General features: G+C 44.9%; 1 protein-coding gene across 6 annotated transcripts in view; it reads left to right on the top strand.

Moving 5' to 3' along the window:
• RALGAPB (Ral GTPase activating protein non-catalytic subunit beta) overlaps positions 1-25,534 on the top strand; it is a 113,745-nt gene extending 88,211 nt beyond the window's left edge. For all 6 annotated transcript variants that reach the window (XM_077251932.1, XM_077251931.1, XM_077251930.1 and 3 more), the window contains 14 exons: positions 5,621-5,803; positions 7,389-7,543; positions 14,329-14,516; positions 14,652-14,758; positions 15,086-15,238; positions 18,083-18,292; positions 18,394-18,552; positions 18,666-18,828; positions 19,594-19,716; positions 19,836-19,969; positions 20,490-20,598; positions 20,885-20,963; positions 21,047-21,195; positions 22,380-25,534. In XM_077251932.1, coding sequence (XP_077108047.1) covers positions 5,621-5,803; positions 7,389-7,543; positions 14,329-14,516; positions 14,652-14,758; positions 15,086-15,238; positions 18,083-18,292; positions 18,394-18,552; positions 18,666-18,828; positions 19,594-19,716; positions 19,836-19,969; positions 20,490-20,598; positions 20,885-20,963; positions 21,047-21,195; positions 22,380-22,573 — 2,106 coding nt within the window. In that variant the 3' untranslated portion in view covers positions 22,574-25,534. The remainder of the gene's footprint in view (positions 1-5,620; positions 5,804-7,388; positions 7,544-14,328; positions 14,517-14,651; positions 14,759-15,085; positions 15,239-18,082; positions 18,293-18,393; positions 18,553-18,665; positions 18,829-19,593; positions 19,717-19,835; positions 19,970-20,489; positions 20,599-20,884; positions 20,964-21,046; positions 21,196-22,379) is intronic.
• The last annotated feature ends 1,998 nt before the right edge of the window (positions 25,535-27,532 follow it).

The raw sequence follows: 27,532 nt of genomic DNA, 5'->3' as shown, positions 1-27,532 counted from the left end.
TTCGAGCCAACTGTTGACTATTGGAGATGGCAAGGCACCAGTAAACTCAACCACTGGACAGATCACCTTTCCAAGCAACTTTTGTTGCATTGTGACTTCCATAGAGGTGTTAAAAGCAAAGGTTTTTCCAATAATTCAACTCCACTTCAAAAATTCTGTCTGACTGTGTGAAAGGGCCATTCTAGCTCCCAAAAATGACAGCGTCAACAAGATCAATCTTCAAATTCTAAATCTCCTTCCAGGTGTGTACACAACCTGCAAGTCAGTGGATACAGTAATAGACCCTGCTCAAGCATTATTTTATCCAGCTGAGTTCCTGAATTCCTTGGAGCCACAAGGAATTTCCTCCTCACAACCTCTTTCTAAAACCTGGAGCACCTATTCTGCTATTGAGAAATTTGGATCCACCAAATCTGTGTAATGAAACAAGACTCTTGATTAAGAACCTGTTTCCACATGTAATTGAGGCAACCATTTTGACAGGATGTGCCGCAGGAGAAGATGTTTTCATTCCAACAATTCTTCTCATTCCATCTGATTTGCCTTTTGATTTTAAACGCCTCCAGTTTCATATTCGACTGGCATTTGCTATGTCCATCAACAAGGCTCAGGGACAGTCCTTGAAAGTAGTTGGAATCGATTTACAATCCCCATGCTTTTCTCATGGTCAACTTTATGTGGCCTGTTCAAGAGTTGGAACAGCCAAAAATCTGTTCGTCTTTGCACCTGAAGGAAAACTAAGAATGTAATTTATCAAAGGTCTCTCTAATAAGTAGTAGAAGATTACTTCACATTTCTTGGCCAATTTAGTTAAATCTGAGTGGAATATCTCTGGTGTTGAAGTATATGTTGTGAAATGCTTCTATTAGCTTAGCCTTTGCCTTTTAATAATTACATTTCTATCTATTTGTTTTGTGTTTTTTGTGTGCAGAATAAATTTTTTTTAACACATTCTATTTTGCTAACAGCAGTTATTAACCCAGGCGAAGCCGGGTAGCAGAGCTAGTATATAAATGTGTGTATATGTGTGTGTGTGTGTGTGTGTGTGTGTGTGTGTGTATATGTATATATGTGTATATATATATGTATGTGTGTGTGTGTATGTATATGTGTGTGTGTATATATATATATATATATATATATATATATATATATATATATATATATATTTGTGTGTATATACATATATATAAATATATATATGTGTGTGTATATACATTATTGTTATATAGTTATTACTAAGAGAGTGATCTATTTCAAGTGTTTATTTCTGTTAATGATGATTATGGCTTACAGCCAGTGAAAACACAAATGACATTATCTCAGTAAATTAGAATACTTTATAAAGCCAGCTTGAAAAATTATTTTAAAATCTGAACTGTTGGCCTGCTGAATTGTATGTTCAGTAAATGCACTCAGTACTTGGTCGGGGCTCCTTTTGCATCAATTACTGCATCAATGCGGCGTGACATGGAGGCAATCAGTCTGTGGCACTGCTGAGATGTTATGGAGGCCCAGGTTGCTTTGATAGCAGCCTTCAGCTTGTCTGCTTTGTTGGGTCTGGTGTCTCTTATCTTCCTGTTGACAATATCCCATAGATTCTCTATGGGATTAAGGTCAGGCAAGTTTGCTGGCCAATCAAGCACAGTGATACTGTTGTTTTTAAACCAGGTATTGGTACTTTTGGCAGTGTGAACAGGTGCCAAGTCCTGCTGGAGAATGAAATTTCCATCTTCAAAAAGCTTGTTGGCAGAGGGAATCATGAAGTGCTCTAAAACTTTCCCGGTAGACTGCTGCGCTGACTTTGGTCTTGATAAAACACAGTGGACCTACACCAGCAGATGACATGGCTCCCCAAACATCACTGATTGTGGAAACTTCACACTAGACCTCAAGCACCTTGGATTGTGGGCCTCTCCACTCTTCCTCTAGACTTTGGGACCTTGATTTCCAAATGAAATGCAAAATTTACTTAAATTCTGAAAACACCTTGGACCACTGAGCAACAGTCCAGTTCTTTTTCTCCTTGGCCCAGGTAAGACGCTGCTGGCATTGTCTATTGGTCATGAGTGGCTTGACACAAGGAATGCGACACTTGTAGCCCATGTCCTGTATACGTCTGTATGTGGTGGCTCTTGAAGCAATGACTCCAGCACCAGTCCACTCCTTGTGAGTCTCCCCCAAATTTTTGAAAAACCTTTTCCTAACAATCCTTTCAAGGCTGCGGTTATCCCGGTTGCTTGTGCACCTTTTTCTACCACACTTTTTCCTTCCACTCAAATTTCCATTAATATGCTTGGATACAGCACTCTGGGAACAGCCAGTTTCTTTAGCAATGACCTTTTGTGGCTTAGGCTAGGTTTACATTGCGTTAATGCAGCCCGTTCAATACATGCGTTAAACGGGCTGCGTTAATGCAAGTGTCGACTTGCCATCGCGCTAGCACAGACAGAGCTAGCAGATGCTCTATCTGCGCTAGCGGTGACGGACCCGGAAACGCTGCAGCCCGTGTCCCAGGGTCCATCACTCAATGACGGCACATAATAGGCGTGCGCTAGCGATGCGCCCTCAGTAGAGCTAAATGGCAGCGTTAACGGACTGCGCTAGACCGCGTTATGCCACGGTATAACGCAGTCCGTGTAACGGACTGCCAGAGCGCAGTGTGAACCTAGCCTTACCCTTCTTGTGAAGTGTGTCAATCACTGCCTTCTGGACATCTGTCAAGTCAGCAGTGTTCCCCATGATTGTGGAGCTACTGAAACAGACTAAGGGACCTTTTTAAACGCTTAGGAAGCCTTTGCAGGTGTTTTTGTTAATTCTAATTTATTGAGATAATGACTTCTGGGTTTTTATTGTCTGTAAGCCATAATCATCAACATTAACAGAAATAAACACTTGAAAATAGATCACTCTGTTTGTAATGACTCTATATAATGAGTTTCACTTTTTGTATTGAACTGAAATAAATTAACTTTTTGATGATGTTCTAATTTTGTGAGAAGCACCTGTATATTGATCCACACTGGGGGTGTTTACTACTGATGTCACAGATTTTTATGATATTTCTGGACTATTATATGTAAGTGCGGGCACTCTTTGTAGTTGTGCCACCATTCACCAAGTTTGTTCTAATAAAGGTGTTTTATCTTTTCTATTTATGCCTTGGAATAATCTTTGACCACATATTCATTTTTTTTCCTCTCTTGGTTTCTCTGTACAATCTGAATGGTCTGCCATTTTTTCCACAATGCACATATACTGTATATCACCACTTCAATGTATCATTATTCAAGCAATCCACTATTGTGGTTTAGTTATACTTTTGATCATGTGAGAACATAATCGGTCTGCCATAACTACTTGTAGGAAATGGGATGTATTTTACATACCGTATATACTCGTGTATAAGTCGACCCACGTATAAGCCGAGGCACTTAATTTTGCCTTGAAAAACTGGAGTGTAAGCCAGGTATGCATTATCCCCTTATCCCTATTTTGGTATGCATGGTTCCTCATACCCATCCTTGTATGCGTGGGCTCCTTATTCCCATCCTTGTCTGCATGGCTCCTTATTCCCAACCTTGTATGTATGGGCTTCTTAGTCCCATCCCTGTATGCATGGGCTCCTTATTCCCATCCTTTTCTGCATGGCTCCTTATTTCCATCCTTGTCTACATGGCTCCTTATTTCCATCCTTGTCTACATGGCTCCTTATTCCCATCCTTATATGTATGGCCCCCATGAGAAAAGCATATTAAAAAAATCCTACTTACCTTCCCTGCGCTCCCTTGCAGCATCTCGTTCCAGTGCCAGCAGCTCCTGCAGCTGGACAATCTCGCGTCCCCGCTCATTAAGGTAATGAATATTCACCTCTTTCCACGCCTATGGGAGTGGAGTGAGGTGAATATTCATTACCTTAATGAGTGGGCACCCGTGAGAGCCCGAAAGCTGCTGGAAGCCGGCGGCTGCAACTGTAACCGTGCACGCACCAGAAGAGAAATTAATATTCATTGCCAGTGCAGTGAATATTCATTTATCTTTAGCAGGGGGCACAGGCTTTAGTCGCAGATGCCAGCTCCTGCCTCCTGTGACCCGCTGCTCCCCCAGAAACTGGGATAATGACTCGTGTATAAGCCGAGGGGGGCATTTTCAGCACAAAAAATGTACTAAAAACCTCGGCTTATATACGGTAATTAGACTATAGCGCCAATCTGCTTACTGGTATGTAAGCCCTTGATGTAACCTAAGAGACTTGAAGGAGATCACAACTTTCCAAATATATACTCGTGTATTAGCCGAGGTTTTCAGCACATTTTTTGTGCTGAAAACGCCCCCCTCGGACCCCCCCCCCCTCGGCTTATACACATGTCATGGTCCAGAAAGCCGGAGGGGAAGCGGGGAGCCTGCGGCTGTAGCACATTAACAGCTGCAGCCGCTGGCTTCCAGAAGGCATCAATACTGACCCTCCGTCGCTGCATCTCCATCCCTACATTTCTGACCCGGCAGCTCTTTCCTGTTCCTGTGCTCAGCTTTCAGGTGGTACCTCTCATTAAGATAATAAATATATATACACAACTCCACTTCCATAGGCGTGGAGCACATATTCATGACCTTAATGAGCGGTACCACGTGACCGCTCCGCAGAGGAAGAAGCTGCCGCGCTGGGACAATGGAGATGTAGGGTCGTTAAGCGACGGCGCGATTAGGGTGAGGAGTACGGGGGAGCCATGATGCATACAAGATGGGACCGGGGGAGCCATGATGCATACAAGATGGGACCGGGGGAGCCATGATGCATACAAGATGGGACCGGGGGAGCTATGCATACAAAATGGGACGGGGGGAGCCATGCATACAACGAGATGACCTGGGGAGCCATGCATACAATGAGATGACCGGGGGAGCCACACAGAGCAGGACGGGGGGCACCACACATACCGGAATAGGAATGAGGGGACAATGCATACCCGGCTTATACTCAAGTCAATAAGCTTTCCCAGTTTTCCGTGGCAAAATTAGGTGCCTCGGCTTATGCTCGGGTCGGCTTATACTCGAGTATATACGACATGTTTTTGTAAATACTTGTGTTTCCCAAAACCTAAAATTAAACTCTGCCCTATTTATTTCCTCCATTGTTCCTCCTGGAAATGTATGAATAACTTCACATGGAGTCAGTGGGTAAATTTTCCATATGGTTTGGGACATGCAGGCCTGGTTACTGAGCCTCATGTACCCAATCTAATAAGGGAAGACCTGGAGGCTTTGCTCAGTGCACATTATCTCAGCCCCATGTCAGACCTGCATTTCAGCACAAAGTGGATATGTGATTGGTTATCACCAGCATTAGTTTAGTACATGAGGCCCATTGCTGAAGGATCAGATCCCCATCACTGACCTGGCTGTTCTCAAACTAAAGGCACAGCAGCAATATATAGATTTCCATGCTAATAAGACTCTGCAGAGTGGTTTGTGTGTGATGGACATCCACTCCGTGACCGATGAGGTATATGTGACGTGGGCTGCCAATCTGATGCCATTAAAATGCAGATCTCCTAGACCCTTTGGCTACAGTTGGTGCCATTAGTTAGTTGTACATGCTCATCCTCTCCTCTTTCCCCAGGTAAAGGTCAGCATTGATTCTGCTGACCGGAAGAGAGCGGTGAGCTCTGTGTGTACTTACATCGTGTACCAGTGCTCCCGTCCAGCTCCGCATCACTCCAGAGACCTGCACTCTATGATCGTTGCTGCATTTCAGTGCCTGTGTGTCTGGCTCACCGAGCATCCCGACATGTTAAATGAAAAGGTGACCTGACCGACTCTAGCACAAATCTTCTACTTTTCATTAAAGGGGCTTTCTGAGACTATACATTTGGATTTGCACCCCTCTTGTCCTTGGGTTGTTTGGTATTGCAGCTCCGTTCCATTAAAACCACCCTTCTTTCTAATCTCAGATAAACCACAGTCCGTCTCCGATCAGCACTGCTGACTACTGTACAGTCAAGTGCTGTATATAGTTCTCCCCCATCCCACACTGCCTCTTATTTAGGTTTTTTCTCTTCTATCCACTGTACACTTCTGTCTATTACTATGGGTGCGTTTACACAGGCCAACCAGCAGCATTGTATGACCGCCGATAACTTTTACCGATCAGCAGTAGCTAGAATGACTGTTTACACAGGCAGACCAAAGTAAGCCATGTGCACAGAGCATCTATACTAGATCACTCAGTGCACATAAGCTGCCATAGTTCTCGCAAGAGCAAGTCCTGTTTACACAGGATGACACACCAAGAGCTGGTATTTTGTTCTGCATCAAAGATCATTTCACCTACTGAATGAGCATTTTGCACATTCATCGGGTGATCGGCAGCTTGTTTATACACGGGAAGATAATTGCATGTTCAAAATTATCTTGAGGTGCACTTACACTGCAATTATGAACTAAGCTGCTTATTATCAAGCACTGTATTTCTAACAAAAAAAAGTACGTAGACAGTCATGAGAAAAACTATGTACACCCTTTGAACTCAATGGTTTTATATATCGGGACATACATTTTAAATAATCTAATTCGTAGAAGGCCTTAAATTTAGAAAGTACACCATCCTCAGTGAACTTAAAGGGGTATTCCCATCTCCAAAATCCTATCTCAATATGTAGCAGGTGTAATAATAATATTAGCAAATATCGCCAATTAAAAATGTAGTATAGTTTTTCTAATTCTCCATGTCTTTCCTTATGAGCAGGTATTGCAGTACCTTAGGTATCCATGGTTACGACCACTAGCAACTAGCTAACTGGCACTGTATCAGTGGTCGTAACCATGGATACCTAAGGTTCTGCAATGGCTGCACATATGGAAAGAGACATGGCAAAATAGAAAATCTATACTACATTTCTAATTGGAGGTATTTGCTAATATTATTATTACACCTACTACATATTGGGATAGGATCTTGGAGCTGGGAATACCACTTTAAGCAATGCTGCAATGAGTGTGGACCATAATACCTCCCAAACAGTTTGAGAGAGTGATAGTCAAGGTGGATCTGCAAGTTATTGATTCATGGGGCTTACTTAATTTTTCACACACTGCTTCACAATTTGGGCTTAGTTTTAGTTTTTTGGTTTATAATGAATTTGTCATGTATCGTTCATTTGAGGTTGTACTTGCCTAATTTTAAGACCACTTACGTAAAACCATGGAATTCGCGGAGGGTGTACTTAGTTTTTCTCATAACTGTGTGTACATAAGCTATTGAGCTGTAGATGGATTGGTTACTCTTTCCCAGATCAGAGGAGGTTCTCGGACATCTTTGATTTGCTCACTTCTGTGATGGTGGACCTTTTTTGCGACGTTTTTTAAAACTAAACTTGTATTATTCTTAGGACTGCCTAAAAGAGGTGCTGGAGATTGTAGAGCTGGGGATATCTGGCAGCAAGTCCAAAAACCCTGAGCTACAAGAAGTGCGATTTAAAGGGGACAAGGAGCACAACCCAGCCTCTATGAGAGTAAAAGATGCCGCTGAAGCCACATTAACCTGGTACTGAGCTCCATTCTTGTAGAGAAGGTCATGTTCATTAGATATGTCAGTACAGGCTGATAAGACACATGGCCATTTCATTCTATCATGGATAAATGAATTTCTCTATCGCCTCTCATTGGGGGACACAGGAACCATGGGTGTATGCTGCTGCCACTAGGAGGCTGACACTATGCACAAAAAAAGTTAGCTCCTCCTCTGCAGTGTACACCCCACCGACTGGCATTATACACTTCAGTTTAGCTTAGTGTCAGTAGGAGGTGGACACGGGTCTTTCATTAGACCCTTATCTACCTCAATGTGCGTCGTTTTCTTTTAAGATTTTCCAGAGGGATACAGGGTGAACAGTCACACCTGTAATCCCACAATACGGACTATGAGTATGGCGTGTACTGCCACCCCGTATCCTCATAGATCCGACAGCAGGACCAAGATCCTAGCACACAAGCGTGCTCAGAAGTCCGGTCCTAGCTCCGTCCCCCACCCACTCGCCCACCAGAGCCTGTCAGTTGCGGAGACGAGGACGTTCATCACAGCTCCTGGACGTCTCATTCCTCTTCAGGTTAGTAACGGCGTGGGTTGTTTGAGGTGAGTATTTTCCTCATCCCATCCCAGGTCATTCAAGGGGGTAAGTATGCAGATGAAGAAAGGTGAGTTTTTTTCTCCCCCGTCAGCTAGTAGCCTAGATCCTTCTGGGACTCGGGGGTTTTTGTATGGGGAAAGCACTGTGTCCCACAGTTTGGGGGTCCGGGGTTCTTTCCTCACCCTGGATCTCTCTTCAGCTTCCCTTGTGCGGATAGTTCCCCCTTTTTCTCATTATGGGTCCACCATTGCGGCGGTAGCGCCGAGGCCTTGTAAGGTCTCCACGCCGTCTCTCCCCACACGGCGGTCACAGGGCCCCGGCTTCCGTCGGGGCCTAGTCCCCGGCACAGTGCCTCTGCCCCCCGCTCTCTCCGTCGAGGGGCTAGCCTTGCAGGGCCTCCACGCCGCGGCTTCCCTTTCCCGCCGGCCACCGGGGGTTAATTTAGGCCCCGGCTTCTGTTGGGGCCTAGTGCGACGTTATGGCTCCGCCCCCATCCTCTTTCCGGCGGGCTTTTCTCCCGCGTCTTCCCCTCTTCTCTCCGGCGCTTAGCCCCGCCCACTCCTCCCGGCCTCAGCACAGACTGCGGCCGGCGCCATCTTTGTACCCTCAATCGTGCAGCTTCAGTGCCGGCTGCTTTTGGCGCCTCTTGGCTCGTGCTGCGGACTTCAGAGTGCGGGTCCTTGTACCTTCGCGCCCTCCTTTTCAGCAGCACAAATTTTTTTTTTGCACTGCTTCATGTACAGTCACCATCCCGGCGTTTGGACCCAGCGGTGATTCCTCCTACAGGACCTGCTTTCCCTGACGACCTCCTCCATCCTCTACAGCCGAAGCTATCCACAGGACATCTGCAGTGAGTAGCACTGCACTGCATCCTGATACCCTTCCTCTGCTTTAGTCAGACACCTTTTGTGCTCTCCTTGTAAGGGCAGGTTCCCCTCAGGCCAGTCCTCTCCCACCTGTCAGGACTGCAGCGATCCCACCGTACCATCGCTCAGGAGCCCCCCTCTGCCCCGAGTGAGAGTGAGGCCCCTATCCCAGGGTGGGCTTCCTCTGTCTCAATCTGTGGCGGATCTCACCAGGGTATCCCAGACCCCGGTGTCTGTTCTTGATAAGTTGCCCTTGCAGACCTCCGCGGTAGCCAGCGGGTCACAGGTAGCCCCGTCTGAGCTTGCCAAGATAGGCCGTAAAGGGTCCAGACGGGAGCGCCGTTCCGACTACTCTTCCCGTTCCATCTCGCCTCACGGTCCATCTCAGCGATCAGTTTCTTCCCGGTTCCCTTCCCCGAGTCAGGCGAGGCGTTCTCGGACGCACCTTCAGAGGGACGTTTTGGAGCTGCACTCTGACCAAATCGCTAACATGAGGGATATGGTTCAGAGCCTCATTGGAGCAATCAACAAGACCTGTGGCATCAAAGATTCCGCTACGGAACGCGCGGATCAGGCGGTTTCATTTAGACGGATCGAAGCCACCCTCCAAGGTCTTCGCTTCTCACCCTGTATTCGAGGAGGTCCTGACGAAAGAAAGAGAATCCGACCAGACGCTTTCAGAGAAGAAAAGCGCCTTGGCGTTTTTATATCCTTTTTCTCCGGAGCTCACCGCTAATTGGACTGCTCCTCCCTCGGTGGATCCTCCAGTTCCCAGGCTGTCCACCAACACGGTCCTTCCGCTATCTGGCGGAGCATCTCTGAAAGATTCTATCTTTAGAGTCATAGAATCCTTTGCGAAGTCAGCCTTCGAAACGGCTGCATCTATTTTTGCCCGGCCATTGCTTCCACTTGGGTTTCAAAATCCATATCCAAATAGGTCAAACAATTCCATCGGGGCATTCTGGACGGGGCCCCACCTGGACAGCTGGCGGAGCTTGCCAACCAGATTTCTCATGCGGGTCAATCCTTGGTCTCCGCTTCCCTGGATGTCACGTCTTTTGTGGCTCAGGTGTCAAGCAATGCTGTTGCCATCCGTCGAACCGTTTGGCTCAAGGCCTGGCAGGCGGACTTGTCTTCTAAAAAGTCCCTTACTGCCTGCCTTTTCAGGGTTCACGTTTCTTTGGTTCTAAGCTGGACAAAATCATTAAGGACGCCACCGGGGACACAAGTCTAAACCTCGTCACCCTCTTCCTAGATGGCAATTTTGGTCCTTTCGGCCTTTTCATCGCTTCGCGGCATCAAACTCCTTTTCCCTGCAGCAACAGAGGCCACAGGCTCGTCAAGAGAAGAAGACGGTTTCCTTTAGACCCACTCCTTCCTGGCGCTCTCGCTACTCCCAGGGTAGATCCTCCAGGTCTAGGACTGGAGGATCCATCTCTGCATGACTCACGGCAAGACCCCAGCCCACTTCCCAGGCTGGGCGGCCGTCCCCTCGTCTTCAGGGATGTCTGGATCTCCTCAGTAGAGGTTGCATGGGTCAGGGAAGTTGTATCCTCGAGATACAAGATAGAGTTCGTTTCCCCGGGATCGTTTCTTCGAATCCCGACCTCCAAGAGACCCCGCTCTAGTTCCGGGTTTCTTCGCAGCCATCACTTCTCTCCTCAAAGCCGGAGTAATAGTTCCCGTCCCAGAAAGGGAACGGTTCACTACCGAAAAAAAAAAAAGGCGAGGTTCGTCCCATTCTGGATCTCAAATTGCTGAACTGGAGAGTTCATCTAAGACGCTTCAGGATGGAATCCCTTCGTTCAGTAATTGCTTCCATGGAGGCTCGAGAATTTCTGTGTTCCATAGATATTCAGAACGCCTACCTCCATGTCCCGATATTCCCGGGACTTCACCGATTCCTGCGCTTTGTGGTGCTCCAGGACCATTTTCAGTTCGTCGCCCTGCCGCTCGGTCTCGCAACCGCTCCCAGGGTTTTCACGAAGACCATGGCGGCGCTGATAGCCATCTTGAGGGTCAGGGGACTGGTGCTTTTTCCGTACCTCGACGACATCCTCTTCAAGGCTCTGTCCCTTTTCTCAGGCTCACGAGAGCCTGTCCATCGTTCTCGACACCCTAGTCCGCCTCGGGTGGCTTGTCAACAAGAAGAAATCCTGTCTTGTTCCTTTCCCAGCGCCTCGTTTTTCTGGGCATGCTCTTCGACACTCGTCAGACCAAAGTCTTCCTTCCCGAGGACAAGAGATCCATCCTTCGTCGGGACTTAGGCTTGCTTCAGGGTCCTCGGCTAACCTCCTTCCGATCGGCCATGAAGGTTCTGGGGAGGATGGTAGCAACATTGGAAGCGATTCCCTTCGCCCAATTTCACTCTCGACCTCTTCAGCAGGCCATCCTGTTTCAGTGGGACTGGTCTGTCATGCCCCTGGATCGCCCGATCCGACTCTCTTCCCGGGTCAAACGGTCCCTCAACTGGTTGCTGACGTCACCTCTCATCTCCCAGGGCAGGTCCTTCCTTCCAGTTCACTGGCAGGTGGTGACGACGGACGCCAGCCTGCTCGGCTGGGGCGCGGTGTTTCGCCACCTGACTGTTCAGGGTCGTTGGTCGGCGCAGGAGTCAACTCTGCCGATCAATGTCCTCGAGATTCGGGCCATCTTTCTGTCCCTTCGTCACTGGGAAAGGATTCTCAGGGGTCTACCAATCCGAATCCAGACGGACAATGCCACGGCGGTGGCATATGTCAGCCATCGGGGGGACTCGGAGCTCCTTGGCCGAGGTATCCAAGATCCTCCTCTGGGCAGAGGCAACGGTTCAGGTGATATCCGCGCTGCATATCCCCGGCGTGGACAATTGGGCTGCTGACTTCCTTAGCCGCGAGGGTCTCGCGGCAGGGGAATGGTCCTTGCATCCGGAGGTTTTCCATCAGAGTTGTCTTGAATGGGGAACTCCGGACGTGGACCTCACGGCGTCCCGAATGAACAGGAAGGTTCCTCGGTTCTTTTCCAGGTTTCGCGACCCCCTCGCGGTGGGCGTTGACGCTCTGGCCATTCCTTGGTCGCAGTTCGTGCTGCCCTATCTGTTCCCACCCCTACCCTTCCCAAGCTGTGAAAAAGATCAAAGCGGAAGGGGTGCCGGTCATTCTGATTGCCCCAGATTGGCCCAGGAGAGCTTGGTTTGCGGACATCGTCAATCTTCTCGCGGACGCCCCTTGACGCCTTCCAGACAGGCCCTATCTGCTGTCTCAGGGTCCGATCTGCCACCCGAATTCTCGGTCGCTCAGTTTAACGGCGTGGCTGTTGAAACCGCAGTTCTAAGAGCATCCGGCTTTTCGGACCGGGTGATTCACACCATGATCCAGGCTAGGAAGCCTTCATCTTCCAGGATTTACTATCATACCTGGAAGGCTTATTTCCGTTGGTGCGAGTCCAACTGCATTTTACCTAGGTCCCTTTCCTTGCCTTCCATTTTGGCCTTCCTTCGGGCAGGACTGGATTCGGGCCTTGCTCTTAGTTCCCTGAAGGGCCAGGTTTCTGCGCTCTCCATCCCTTTTCAGAAGACTTTATCTTCTCGGCCACAGGTTAAGACCTTCCTTCAAGGAGTGGCCATGCTGTCCCTCCGTACAGGGCCCCTGTGGATTCATGGGATTTAAATCTGGTACTGGACGTTCTGAGGGTTTCCCCCCTTGAGCCTCTCAGGGAGATTCCCCTATCAGTTCTTGGGAGGTGGCCTTTCCTGTGGCCATCACTTCTATCTGCCGCGTTTCCGAGTTGGGGGCTCTCTTGCCGACCTTCTTTCTTGGTCATCCACCAGGACAAGGTGGTCCTCAGGTCTCTGCCTTCCTTTCTTCCTAAGGTGGTTTTTACATTCCACCTCAACGAGGACATTGTTCTACCTTCCTTTTGTCCAGCTCCGACTCATCCTCTGGAGCGATCGTTGTACAAGCTGGACATCGTCAGGTCAGTGAGGATCTACGTGGATAGAACGTCCGCTTTCCGGAAGACGGATTCTCTTTTCGTCATTCCTGATGGCACGCGCAGAGGTCTGCCGGTTTCCAAGGCGACTATTGTTCGCTGGATCAGATCGGCAATTTTGGAGGCTTACCGGGTCAAGAACAGAGTGCCTTCTCCTGGGATAAAGGCTCACTCTACCCGGGCAGTCGGCGCCTCCTGGGTGGTACACCACAGGGCTTCCGCCCTACAGCTTTGCAAAGAGGCAACCTGGTCTTCCATCTGCACGTTTGCCAAATTTTACAAGGTCTATACCTACGCTTCGGCGGACGCCAGCCTAGGCAGAAGGATCTTGCATGCGGCAGTGGTGAGTCCTCTGACCTGATGGAAGTCTGTTTTTCCCGCCCCAGGGACTGCTTTTGGACGTCCCATGGTTTCTGTGTCCCCCAATGAGAGGCGATTGAGAAAATAGGATTTTTGGTTGCTTACCGTAAAATCTGTTTCTCGGAGCCTGCATTGGGGGACACAGCACCCTCTCATGTTGTTCAATTCCTGTTGTTCTATGTTCTATGACTGTTCTCACGTTTACAGTTCTCATGTTTGTGGTTATGGTTTTCAACCTTGTTATTTTTCTCCTACTGCTTTCTCACTAACTGAAGTGTATAATGCCAGTCGGTGGGGTGTACACTGCAGAGGAGGAGCTAACTTTTTTTGTGCATAGTGTCAGCCTCCTAGTGGCAGCAGCATACACCCATGGTTCCTGTGTCCCCCAATGGAGGCTCCGAGAAACAGATTTTACGGTAAGCAACCAAAAATCCTGTTTTTCTGTCGACACTGATCTAGCTTAGATGATACTTTGTCAACATTTCTTTTTAAACTGTCATATACTATGTATTACCTGGTGTAATTGAAATACATCCAAAAGGAAACCTTGCTAATAATCAGCAGTAACAATAGACCATGATTTTAGTCTACAGCTCAGTAGACTACACATTTTGTATAGACACAGACTGCAAACAAGCTGTGTACTCTGATCTTGCAGTCTTATTCCCTTTTGTCCTATGGAATATCTTCATATTGGGTTAGTAAGACTTAGTAGACAGGCAGGAGTATGCCTGCGGGATCAGATTAGCAATAATTAGGAGCCTGGCAGGAGTGTGTAACTGTAGGATCAGACTACACAGTTTGTAGTCTGTAAACATGGAAACAAACCAGCATAGAAGTGGTAGACATGATATTGGAATATTTGCTTTTTTGGCACAATAGAGCTAATTGACATCTCATGAATGTGGTTTTCTCACTTTTTGTAGACACATTGGTGTCATAGACTGGTTTCTACTGTTAGATAAATGCTAACTATTCACATGGACTTCTATTTTTTTTTTGTCAAGTATTATGCAGCTTCTTGGGGCATTTCCACCTCCTAGTGGCCCTGCATCTCCATGTAGTCTGGTGAATGAGACCACGCTGATCACTTACTCTCGATTGCCTACTGTCAGCAAGTACAGTTTCCGTTACTTTGTGCTCGATAACAGCGTCATACTGGCCATGCTGGAGCAGCCGCTTGGGAATGAGCAGAGTAAGCCATTTTTGGAGTGTTATTTCATTGTGATAGTCTATTCCGGGCTCTCGCATGTAGCTTACATTCTACGTAATCACAGACTGCAAACATCTCCAAGCTTGGCAGAATTATTAATGCTGAGCTTCCATTTAGGCAACCCAAGTCCGTCCATCACTGTACTAATCAGAGGCATGTCCGGTCGCCATGCATGGGCCATGCAACTCTGCCACTTGCCGCGAACAGCAAGAGCCAATCAGAGAGTGAGTATGTGCAAACCGCATTCAGACATTTTAGCAATTTCTAAGCAACCAAGATGGATTTTGGTTTTATTTCTGATGAGTTCAGGAGAGCGGGGGAGATGGTCCTCATAAGTGGATTTAATTTCTCTGATAAGAGATATCGCTAATGTTTTTTTATTTCCTGTGCTTTTCATTTATGCAGTTTATTGAATTGACATTGACCGTTTAAGGGCAGAATTAGTTGACCTTTACATGTTGTGATTGCCGGTTTTACCCCTGTGGTATAAAAGGGGTCCGCAATCTATCCCAGTAAATGACAATGTCCTAAGCTCTGCCCTCTGTTTACAGATGTTCATCCCTGAAACCAGGCCAGAACCTAAGAATGATGTTGGCATCAAGTACAGTGTAAAGCATCGGCCATTTCCTGAAGAGGTGGATAAGATCCCTTTTGTTAAGGCAGATCTTAGTATTCCCGACCTGCATGAAATTGTTACTGAGGAGGTAAGGCTGCTTTTTTTTAATTCTAAGATGTTTTCTGTTTAACAAGTTTAGAGGCTACTTACCGTATGCCTCATGCACATGCCTGTACTATGACTCTGGGTTGTATCAACCTGCCTTGGGGATTAGGTTTATTTTTTCCAATTCCTTCGGAAATCTAATGGAAAAATATGGTGCATGTAATAAAGAATTGTTCTGTAGCAGAATAACCATGCAGTAAGGTGCTACCAGGGCATCATATGGTGGCATGCTGCAACTTACACCCCCCTACTGTAAGGCTACATCCATGTCTCTTCATGATATATGGTTAAAATTGAAGTTTTGCCATTTGATCTTTTAATTACCATATATACTCGAGTATAAGCCGACCCCCCCTAATTTTGCCACAAAAAACTGGGAAAACTTAATGACTCAAGTATAAGCCTAGGGTGGAAAATGCAGCAGCTACTGGTAAATTTCAAAAATAAAAATAGATACCAATAAAAGTAAAATTAATTGAGACATCAGTAGTTTGTGTTTTTGAATATCCATATTGAATCAGGAGCCCCATATAATGCTCCATGCAGTTTATGATGGGCCCCATAAGATGCTCCATATTAAAATATGCCCCATATAATGCTGCACAAATGTTGATTATGACCCCATAAGATGCTCCATAGACACATTTGCCCCGTAAAATGCTCCACAAATGCGGATTATGGCCCCATAAGATGCTCCATAGAGATATTTGCCCCATATAATGCTGCACATGGCCCCATTGATGCTCCATAGAGATATTTGCCCCATATAATGCTGCACATCGCCCCATATAGATATTTGCCCCATATAATGCTGCACATGGCCCCATAAGATGCTCCATACAGATATTGGCCCCATATAATGCTTGCACATGGCCCCATAAGATGCTCCATACAGATATTTGCCGCATATAATGCTGCACATGGCCCTATACAGATAATTGCCCCATATAATGCTGCACATGGCCCCATAAGATGCTCCATACAGACATTTGCCCCGTATAATGCTGCACATGGCCCCATAAGATGCTCCATACAGATATTTGCCCCATATAATGCTGCACATGGCCCTATACAGATAATTGCCCCATATAATGCTGCACATGGCCCCATAAGATGCTCCATACAGATATTTGCCCCATATAATGCTGCACATGGCCCTATACAGATAATTGCCCCGTATAATGCTGCACATGGCCCCATACAGATATTTGCCCCATATAATGCTGCACATGGCCACATACAGATATTTGCCCCATATAATGCTGCACATGGCCCCGTACAGATATTTGCCCCATATAATGCTGCACATGGCCCCATAAGATGCTCCTTACAGATATTTGCCCCATATAATGCTACGCATGGCCCCATAAGATGCTCCATACAGATATTTGCCGCATATGCTGTTGCTGCAATTAAAAAAGTAAAAAATGACATACTCGCCTCTCGGGCCCCCGTCACTTGCTATATTCACCTGCTCCCCGTTCCAGCGCCAACTGCCGCTGTGTCTTCCCCGTCCTCTGCACTGACTGTTCAGGCAGAGGGAGGCGCGCACTAATCGCGTCATCGTGCCCTCTGACCTGAGCGTCAGTGCAGAGAACGGGGAAGACGCAGCGGCGCCGACGATGGAACAGGGAGCAGGTGAATATTGCGCACTGCCCCCGTCATACTTACCTGCTCCTGGCGCTGTCCCTTCACGTCTGTTCCCCGGCGCTGGCAGCTTCTTCCTGTAGTGAGGGGTCACATGGTACCGCTCATTACAGTAATGAATATGCGGCTCCACCCCTATGGGAGTGGGGTCCATATTCATTGCTGTAATGAGCGGTACCATGTGACCGCTCACTACGGGAAGAAGCTGCCGGGGAACCAGGGACACCGCGCCAGGAGCAGGTGAGTATTACACAGCTCCGCTCCCCCTCCCCTGCCGACCCCTGGGAAAGACTAGAGTATAAGCTGAGAGGGGCAATTTCAGCCTAAAAAAAGGGGCTGAAATTCTCGGCTCATACTCTAGTATATACGGTATATTGTTTGCGCCTCCATGTCTAGGTTAATGGCACCTCTGCAGTCTATTAGGAGGCTGGGCTCATGGGCAAGGAGCACAGTGCTTACAAGCTCTTTTCTATAGAGTTTCTTTCATTCAAAATTATTTTTGTTAGGAGATTTTTACAATATAGGGGATAATGGGTTAGGAAAGTAATGAAGGGAAAGGAAGGAATCCATACAAAGGAAAGGGGGTTAGGGAGGAAGAGGAGAAAACATAGTTGCACCACAACAATATATCAAGTGCAAAAACAACATAACATAAAGTATAGATTAAAAATATTCTGGCAAAGTAACAAGACATCAAATAAAGAGGCTTTTCTTGCTTGGACAAAAAATTACGTTCCAAGAGGACCATTTGGAATTATATTTAGGTAGAGCGTTACTCCTTAAAGCTAAGGACATTTCAAAGGAGCACAGTGCTTCCAAGCTCTTTTCTATAGAGTTTCTAAGACGCTACTCTGAAGCTGGCGGGAACGGACCAGCTTCATTGCTCCTGCGCACCTCCAGTGCTGCAGGGACAAACCTGCCCCTGATCTGCAGCATGGAAGAGCATACAGTTCAGGCCTGCGGCCCAACAATGCCACTGGTCAGAGCTCAATCAGGAGCGCACCTCCTCCAAGAAGCAGGAGGCTGGAGAGTGGTGCGATCTGGCTCAACAAGATTAAAAAAAAGCCTTTCACAGAATTGGCATAGCTTTTGATTTTCCACTTTTGTATTGATGGGAAAGCATTAATTGAAATCTAATTGGTTAATAATTTACTTTCTGATATTTTTATTTTTCCCCAAGTTGGAGCTGAGGCATGAGAAGCTGAAACTTGGAATGGCCAAACAGATTGCATATGAGACTGGGCTGGATCATATGAAGGAAGAGGAATTTAAGAAGAAAGGTTACCCTGATTCTGTAACGGAGTGTAAGCCTCCCCCTCCAGCACAGGAGTTCCAGACCGCTCGCCTGCTCCTGTCACATTTTGGGTTCCTCTCACTTGAAGCACTGAAAGTAAGTGAGAAAAATTCCTGATATTGAAATGGAGATCTCTCTAATTTAGTCAGACCTGTCTAGGTCATTATGAATACATTGTAATCTTTGTTCTTCTCCAGGAGACAGTAAATAGCCGTCTACCTCCTCACCTTATTGCACTTGATTCGCACATCACTGGTTTCTTTGATGATATTGGATACTTGGATCTGCTTCCTTGTCGTCCCTTTGATACAGTTTTTATTTTCTACATGAAGGCTGGCCAAAAAACAAGTCAGGAGGTAAGAGAATACAGGTTTTTCTCCCAAGCAGTCCTATAGGACAATAGTCAGGTGCTTGCTTGCCGCTATGAAGGATTTTTTGTATTTTTAACCATTGGTGACTTATTTTGTAGATCTTGAAGAATGTAGAATCTTCTAGTAATGTTCAGCCCCACTTCTTGGAGTTTCTGCTGTCCCTGGGCTGGCCTGTGGATGTTGGGACTCATCCAGGGTGGACAGGACACGTGTCCACAAGCTGGTCGATTAATTGCATAGGAGAAAATGATCAAGGTCTTGGTATGTTTGTAATCACTTAATGACATTAGATTAATTGTATTGATGCTCCAACTGTCCATGAATTTCCTCTATCCACTGAAGTCAGTAACCCTTTATAAGGTGCATGTTCATAAGTGCTCATTATGTCTACTTATCCAGTTTGGATATTGTCATATCACACTTAAAGGGGTTGGCCACTACTTTTTTTTTTTTTTGTTGTTGATCGATAATCTGATTGGGTCATGTGTTCCAACAGCATCCGAGAACTTCTGGCCACTGCCACTAATGGTAGCATCTGATCTTTCTATGTGCCACTCAGCCACCTGAGGACACAGTGACCATTGACATCATTATTTTCTTACCACTGTAGATATACTGTGTGTTTTAGGTACAGTAAAAATAATCTTGTAACAAGCATTGAGTGCACATGGTACTCCTAAAATCAGATGGCCATAATGCCTTGATCTCGCAACCAGTTAGACCTGCTTGTTCCCACAGCCCCAACCAGCGGCAACCAATCGACCCTTGCTTGACTCTACTGACCCTTCATAGTGAAGATTGAGTTAGTCTGCTGAGGAATCAGTATGGCATAGATCACCATGCAGGGACAACCCAACGTCATCAAACTTTGGCTTGTATGCCATCTAGAGAATGAAGGATCATTTTTGGGTTATTCTTTGTTGTTCTGACAAGAAACCATGCTGTGTATGGAACCAATGTAAAGATCCCACTGAAAAGTGTATTCCTCATCTGAATAAGGCACAATTTCCACTTTTCTTTGTCTAGAGGAAACTGCGATAGCTGAGGATACTGGAGGTAGCATATTTAATGGGGAGAAGAAGGTCCTTTATTATGCCGATGCCCTGACTGAAATCGCTTTTGTTGTACCATCAGCGGTGGAGTCTCAGAGTAAGTTCTGCTCGGTTGTGTTTGGTAATGATTCCCCAGATTGGCTTTCCCACAGCTTTTCTCGGTGACTTATTAACTATTCGTATTTACCATTTTTACCATTTCTCTTTGTCTAACAGCAGACAGTTCAGAAAGTAATGTATCTGATCAGGAAGGGGACTCCAACATGGATCTTCTGCCAGGAATATTAAAGCAACCATTGACATTGGAACTGTTTCCGAACCATACAGAAAGTTTGAATTCTACACAAAGGGTGAGATCTTATTTCAGATCAATATCAGAGAGTGTTAAAATGTCACCTGCCAAAGTGAAAATTTGTGGTTCGTCAAAAATAAGAGTTTAAGGCATAATTGGTTGAATTGGGCCTGTTATTTTCCACTATGGCAAGCATACTGTTTTTGGGGGGTTGTATTTTTTTGCCATGTTGCTAGTGACATGGTTTCTACAAACAATCCCTTTGCCTGGGTGATTGGCCAGAATGCAATTAATCTAAATCTTTTCTATGGCCTGCTTTCCAGTGACATCTAATTTGTGCAAGACTACAATGTTAAGGGACACTCCAGAAGTAATAAGTCTATAGGCAGTCCTCTAGATAATGTAATGATCTGAGCAAGATGGTTGTTGCTAGCTTGGGCTGGAGAAAGAACTAGGGAACACAGTGAAGCACTTAGGATTTGTTTTCTTCACTGAACTTTTATTAATAATATTAGGGGATGTAGATTTAGGAAACGGATTTATAAACTGTTGGATTATTTTTTTTTTTTATTCTCCAGCTCAGTCCCACATCTAGGACAAAGAAGGCTCCACCCGGGCGAACACTTCCCCCTCTAGGGCCAGAGACGAAGGTGGCTGTTGTGTGGCTGGAGCAGTATGATGACTTGGGTATAGTTTTTTTTTTTTGTTTTTTTTATTAGAAGTAACTTATTCCTCTCTGCACCTTTTCTATCAGTTTTGCTCATTGCTTTATATCTTAGCTGAGTGTTATCTTTGCTTTTTGAGTTGCCCTTCTTGCTTTCGTTAAGTATTCTCTAATTACATTAGTTGGTTTTCCTCCACCTTCACTGGGATATTACTCGACTTGTTTTCATATCGTAAATGCCTCTGTCACCGCGACAGAAAATATCAGCTATTTCCAAATGACAAAAATGGTGTCCTATGTGCCTTCCAGAAAACTTCCCGTTGTCAGACCTAACGGCAGAGACCAGCACTGGTATAGAGACCACTACGAACAGCAACACTTCCATCAGGTATCCCGCTCCCCTGGCGTCAGCTTGCTGACCTGTGACTGAATTATTCGGAATGTCTTATGTATGTATTCATCCTTCCTTAGGAACAGCACACCCGAGAAGGAGGTTCCTGTAATATTCATTCACCCCCTACACACAGGCTTGTTCCGTGTCAAAGTACATGGGTCTTCTGGAAAATTCAATATGGTCATCCCTTTGGTGGATGGAATGGTGGTGAGCAGGAGAGCACTCGGTAAGTGCAAAGTCTGAGGTTTTATCTAAATTCACACCAAAGGAGATATGGTGAAGTAGAACTAAATTTGGGAATTAAAGGGGTATTCCCATCTCCAAGATCCTATCCCAGTATGTGGTAGGTGTAATATTAATAATATTAGCAAATGCCTCCAATTAGAAATTTAATATACAGAGTGGGCCATCTATGGGGATAAACCTACAGGGTGGGCCTTTTATATGGATACACCTAAATAAAATGGGAATGGTTGGTGATATCAACTTCCTGTCTGTGGCACATTAGTATATGGGAGGGGGGAAAACGTTTCAAGATGGGTGGTGACCATGGCGGCCATTTTGAAGTCAGCCATTTTGGATCCAACTTTATAAACGGTCCACCCAGGTGTATCCATATAAGTGGCCCACCCTGTAGTTCTCCCGATTCGCTATGTTGCTTTCCTCATGTGCAGGCATTGCAGTAGCTTAGGTTTCCATGGTTATGACCATTCATACAGTTGACAGCTTATTGGTTGTAACCATGGATACAAAAGCTACTGTAATGCCATACATGAGGTAAATGACATGGCAAATCAGAAGAACTACACTACATTTCTAATTGGAGGTATTTTGCTAATGTTATTATGATTACATCTACTACATATTGAGATACGATCTTGGAGATGGGAAAACTCCTTTAAACCCTTCATAGATATAATTTTTTTTTAACTGGACTCGTAATTTCTTTGATCTCATATGTAAAGACTATGGATTCTTTGTTTATTTATCCAATCACTTTAGCAAATATACTGTTCATTAAAAACTTCTTAATGTTGTGTGTTCACAGCTGCTAAGCAGAGCTGTGTCTCTCCAAGGTAACCGACAAACAAATTGTAGTATTCATATGGCGTTGTACTCTCCTGCATTTGTACCCCACATATTGCTGTCCTACCTTAATGTTAAGAGCAAAGGGGAGCGATGGGAGCACGAGTGTAGAATTAAACTGTTTGCAATCTGTCACCATGGAGACACATGCGACTGCATAGGAGCTGGAGACAAGAGTTTTGATGAAGGCCATTTGCACAGTTAATTCTTTTTTTTTAATGCAATGTTTTAATGTTTCCGACCCCTTAAATGAATCACATTTTCTAGCCACTGATAAGGCATTCTTTTTTTTTTTCTTTTTTTTTTGTTTCTCCATCTTTTTAGGCTTTTTAGTAAGACAAACCGTGATCAACATCTGCAGGAGAAAAAGATTGGAAAGTGACTCCTACAATACACCGCACGTGCGACGGAAGCAGAAAATCACAGAAATAGTCAACAAGTACAGAAACAGACAGCTGGAGCCCGAGTTCTACACCTCTCTCTTCCATGAAGTTGGCCTGCAGAGCTGCACTCCTTAAACCAAAATTCACCCACTCTGTGGGGCTTAGGGGCCAATGACTGTGTTTAGAAGGGCCAATGTGGCAGGGTCTGGAAACCAAAAAATAAGAGCTGATGCACTGAATGTGTACGTGAGGAGGGTCCATGGCATGAGGGATTTCCATAGGATTATATTCAAGGGCGATGCAGGCAAATGATTGTCACTGGCCGCCTGTAGTAGATTTCTTTTATTAAATGGATCCTCAATGCAAGAAACATGCCAACATGTCAGAAATCTGGCTCCGGTGTGAGCTGAAGGACGTGTTAGAGGAGGCTGTGGGCAGGCGGGCGAAGGGTTTAGCCATATACATTTCTACATCCCACTAACAGGGCCACCCTCTTGCGTAAAATTACATGCGGGCTAGTAAGTAGACTTGTTGAGGTTAGGAGGGAGCCTCATTTTGTATGCAAACGTTAATCCTCCAGTTTGGTTTGTTTTATGTTACTCCACCAAAAGCATTGAGGTGTGAGGTGTGCTCGGACGTTGGCACCCAAATAAGTCTCCTCTAGTCCAAAATAGCACATGTGTTCGCACTTGTTGACCCATTTCATTCCCTTGTAAAACCATTGAAATATGTGGGCATAGATGACCATTACATGTAGGCTTTCATCATTTTAGCCATTTGCTCGGATTGCTAGGCTGCGCCTACAGAAGATGGCCATATCAAATATGGCCTTATGTACAGATTCAGACACAAGTTTCCGTATTTGTATGGTTTTATATTTTGGCTTCCCATTTCTATAATTTATAATAATTCCAATCAGCCTTTTTTTCTTTTTGCTAGGGAGAGCAATGTCCTCTGTAATCAAGCCTTGGTAGCAGGATTTTATACTAAAACTATATTTGCTCACATGAAGGCATTTGTCCTCTGTGAAGACGTATTTCTGTGTTTAGTACAGACTGGTGATGACAATGGAAGCCGTGAAATTGGAGCCCTAGCCCTAGGGGATCCAAAGTTATATTTGTGTAGTGGGTAAATGTTCACCCCTTAATGGCACTGAAACTAAATTAAAAACTAGACTGGGCTTATATGTGTCTAAATATATCTTGGAGCTCAGTCGCAGAGCTGTTTTTGTGAAACCGAACTCTGCATCCTTTGCATAAATACAGATTTAAAGGTGATGTGTCCAAATTTCATAATACAAACTATACATAAACCGGTCTCCCAGACTCGACACTGTTGTACTTCGATATCAATGTCTGCATAATCCCATTAAAGGGAATCTGTCACCAGCTTTCTGCTACCTAATCTGAGAGCAGCATACTGTAGTGGCGGAGACCCTGATTCCAGCAATGTATCTCTTACTTGGTTGCTTTTGAGTAGTTTTCATGAAATCACTGTTTTATCAGCATCAGATTATCACTAGAGGACTACTGCTGCCAAGTAGTTCAACCACGCCCCCACCACTGATTGGCAGCTTTCTGTGTACACTGTGCATAAGCAGAAAGCTGCCAATCAGTGGTGGGGGTGTGGTTAGACAGCCCAGCATTCAGAGAAGTGCTAGAATCTGCAACAGATAACTTTTTTTTTTTTATCAAAACTGCTGCGCCCAATAAAATAAGTGATACATCGTTGGAATCAGGGTCCCTTTTGCCACATTATGCTGCTCTCAGATGGGCTAGCAAAAACCTACTGATAGAATCCCTTTAAAAGTTTCCTTAATATTAACAAAAGTCCAGCTGTTTACATTTCAGCATTGAGACATTTGATTTTTAAAGCAAGTTTCTTAGATCTAATAGATGTACTTATAAATGTATATGGTTTGTGATGTGTAGTCTGGTGGAGCATATAGTTTGAGCTCCGTAATATGACTGTATTTGTAATCTTCCTGTAGGTGGCTGCAAAGGGGCTAAAAGCAATATAAAGATATATTAAGTTATCACAACAGATTTTTTTATTTTTTTTTTGGTGGGAGCCGAGTTACAGTAAGTGATTTTGCTTGCATGAGAAACATTTTCAGCCCGTGGTATATCTACCGTCCACAGATCAGCAATGCCCAGCTTGATATTAATGGATCTTCCTTCATATATATAAAATCTGAAAATTCCCAATACTTACACAGTTTAGAAATTCTGGAGTATCTAGAAGGGAATTTTACCGTATTACTTTTTAGGGATCCTGTTGATGGCAATAAGAAATGTGACTATAGTTTGAGTCATCCTCCGTCCCACACCACTGCGTTATCTTCTATGCCATAAACTCCTCTCCACTGCCATCTGTAACGTGCGAGCTCCGTCACGTGGTAACTAATCCCGACAGTTACCCAAATAACACTCACTTTACCGAAGACTCTGAAAAGTCCAAGTAGAATTTCTACTTTGCAAGTCGGAGGGGCTGGTTCCTCTCCGATAGTCTACGATTAGGGCATCTTTTAAGTGTACATATGTATTTCTGTTATATCTTTCAAATATTGTTTTTGATCTGTATTATCACTTGAAATATTGCCTTTGTGTGGGGTGTACTGTCATGGTATGACTTGTACAGATTCCTCTTCTTTGTCTGAACTCCACTGATCTAATGGTTAATCTGGCTTCCATGTAGCAGATTAGACAGCGCCCCGTTTGCACTCTGAAGCTCATATTTGTATTCACTATTATTTTTTTTTAAATAAAATTTAATTTTATTTGGGAACACATGTAGTTACTTGGTTGCATCTGCCGATGCAAAGTGCGTACACAGTTTTATGAAAGTTGTAAGTCATGGACACTGTGGATTTCTTCCCAGTTACTGTTATTTTATTCTGTATATAGGGCGATGGCACCGAACTGTAAATAGAAAGGTATGACTCTTGTTTAGCAGATTTCCTGTAACCTTTTTCCTGATGAGCCACGAAACATGATTTTTGTTCATGCCAGTCGCCTTTCTCTGAAAGGAATACACATCTGATATTGAATGTAACACATTTAGACAAATAAATTTTAAAGGCAATTATTATTATTTAAAGAAGTCCGTGTGTGTGTTTTATTTTATGCTGGAATATCTAGGCTAGCAATCGGCCATCTATGTTTTACTGCATGAATCAGATGACCGGTTCTATTAAAAAGGCTCGGAACTCCTTGGACATGAGCCAAAAAATATAACCCATCCCCATGACAGCACCACAGAAAGAGGAAGTATCCACCTTCAAGGACTGGAAACCTATAGTCGGAGCTTCACCTCTAGCTTCAGTGGATTCCTGTCCTTGGTGTGAGACCTACAGTCCCTGGTGATGCCAGGGATATTCAGGACTTGCTTTACTCCCAGTTCAGGGGGTAGGTTCCGGAGGCTGGAGCAGTTGGAGAGTTCTCGGCAGAATACCCAGCTGAGACGATGGGATGGGAGTAAAAGCTTTTTATTTTAGCAGGTCCAAGAGTGGGGTATGAGAAGGGATTGTCAAAGTAGTGGACAACTTTAAAACAGAAGTCTAGAATTCACTTAAGGGACTTAAGAGTAGTTCCCCTTATGTTCCTACTGAGAAGCAGGATTTATGTTTTGATGAAGACTTGGAAGATGGGGAATTAGTAGGATTCTATTCAAAGATTTCATCTTCATGCTCCTCCCTAGATGATAAGGTTATCTTTTTTTTCCAGAAGAAGATATAGATAAATTAGTAAAGGCAGTTAGGGCCACAACAAAAATTGAGGACATTAAGAAGCCCAAAACTAAACTACAGGATGTTATGTTTGGGGGAGGTTGGAGGTGAGAAAGCAAAAAAGTTTTCCACTACATAAAAACGTGTCCTCCCTGATAAAGGAGTGGAAGACTGATAAAAGGCTTCGTTCTGAAAAGGGTTAAAAGAAAATATCCATTTGAATCCAATATTTGTGAGTATTGGGGAAAAGGCCCCCAAAATCAATGCAGCCATTTTGCATGTATCATGCCAATTGGCTTTGTCCCTTGATGACATGGACCTTCTGAAAGATCACTTGGATAAAAATGCAGAAAGTTTCCTAAAAAGGACCTGGGAATCATGGGCAGCAGTTTAAACCAAACATCGCAGCAACATGCACAGCAAGATCTCTAATATTATGGTTAGATCTAAAAATAAATGTCTGCGAGATAAAAATTTTAGCCAGATACAGTAAAGCTTACGGCCAGCTCGTGCTCTTTTTCTAACTCTGCTCGCCAGGCTCTTTGGAGACTCCTTGACCAATTCTTCAACCAATCTAAAAGTAGACACTGTGGCATTCCATGTCAGGGGGAATTCCGTTTCGGACCAGTCCTGGATGAGATCCTAGCAAAAGCAGCAGATACCAGGAAATGGTTCCCCACTAATTTGTTTCAGAGGAAATCCTTTTGTCTTTCTGGAATGAGACCGTTTGTGCCCACAAGGACCAGAGATTTAAGATGGAAGGTTTTAAGAGCTATGGTGAAAAGCTTCAATTACGACCTGTTTCCTGCGGATCCCCCAAAAACATCCGGAAGACAATGATCCCAGGCCCCAGGTAGGTGGAAGGCTAAAAAGGATTTTTCTTTCTGCCTGGTTAGAAATCTCAAGGATCAAATTTGACTTTAAATACCATAGGTCAAGGTTTGAAGCTAGAATTCACCTCCTGGCCGTAAGAAAGATTCTTGGTTACAGAAATCCAGCCCTTGAAAGCAAGGCAACAGACCTTGAAACAGGAAGTCCTGTCCTTGGTGTAGAAGGGGGTACTTACTCAGGTTCCGGAATAAGAAAAAGGGATGTGATTCTATAGTCCTCTGGTGAGATATATTTTTTTATTATTTATAGGTATTTGGGGGTTTTAGTTATGTGAAGGCTCCCTCACCACAGAGCTGTACAGAAAGCCGTCTTCATCTATTTCTTTATAGTAGTGCACATCAAGTCCATACAAAAAGAACCTTACCCTATAGCCAGTTCCTGAGACTGAAAATAATCAATAGCAATGACGACCAGTTCTGTGAACAAGCTTCCTTTAAAAAAAATTAATTTGTAGAAAGGATACCGAGAAGCCACGA

This window comes from Ranitomeya variabilis, chromosome 4, assembly GCF_051348905.1.
Source record: "Ranitomeya variabilis isolate aRanVar5 chromosome 4, aRanVar5.hap1, whole genome shotgun sequence".
NCBI lineage: Eukaryota > Metazoa > Chordata > Amphibia > Anura > Dendrobatidae > Ranitomeya > Ranitomeya variabilis.
The sequence above is the reverse complement of the archived record's forward strand: the minus strand, read 5'-3'. Positions and strand labels throughout refer to the sequence as shown.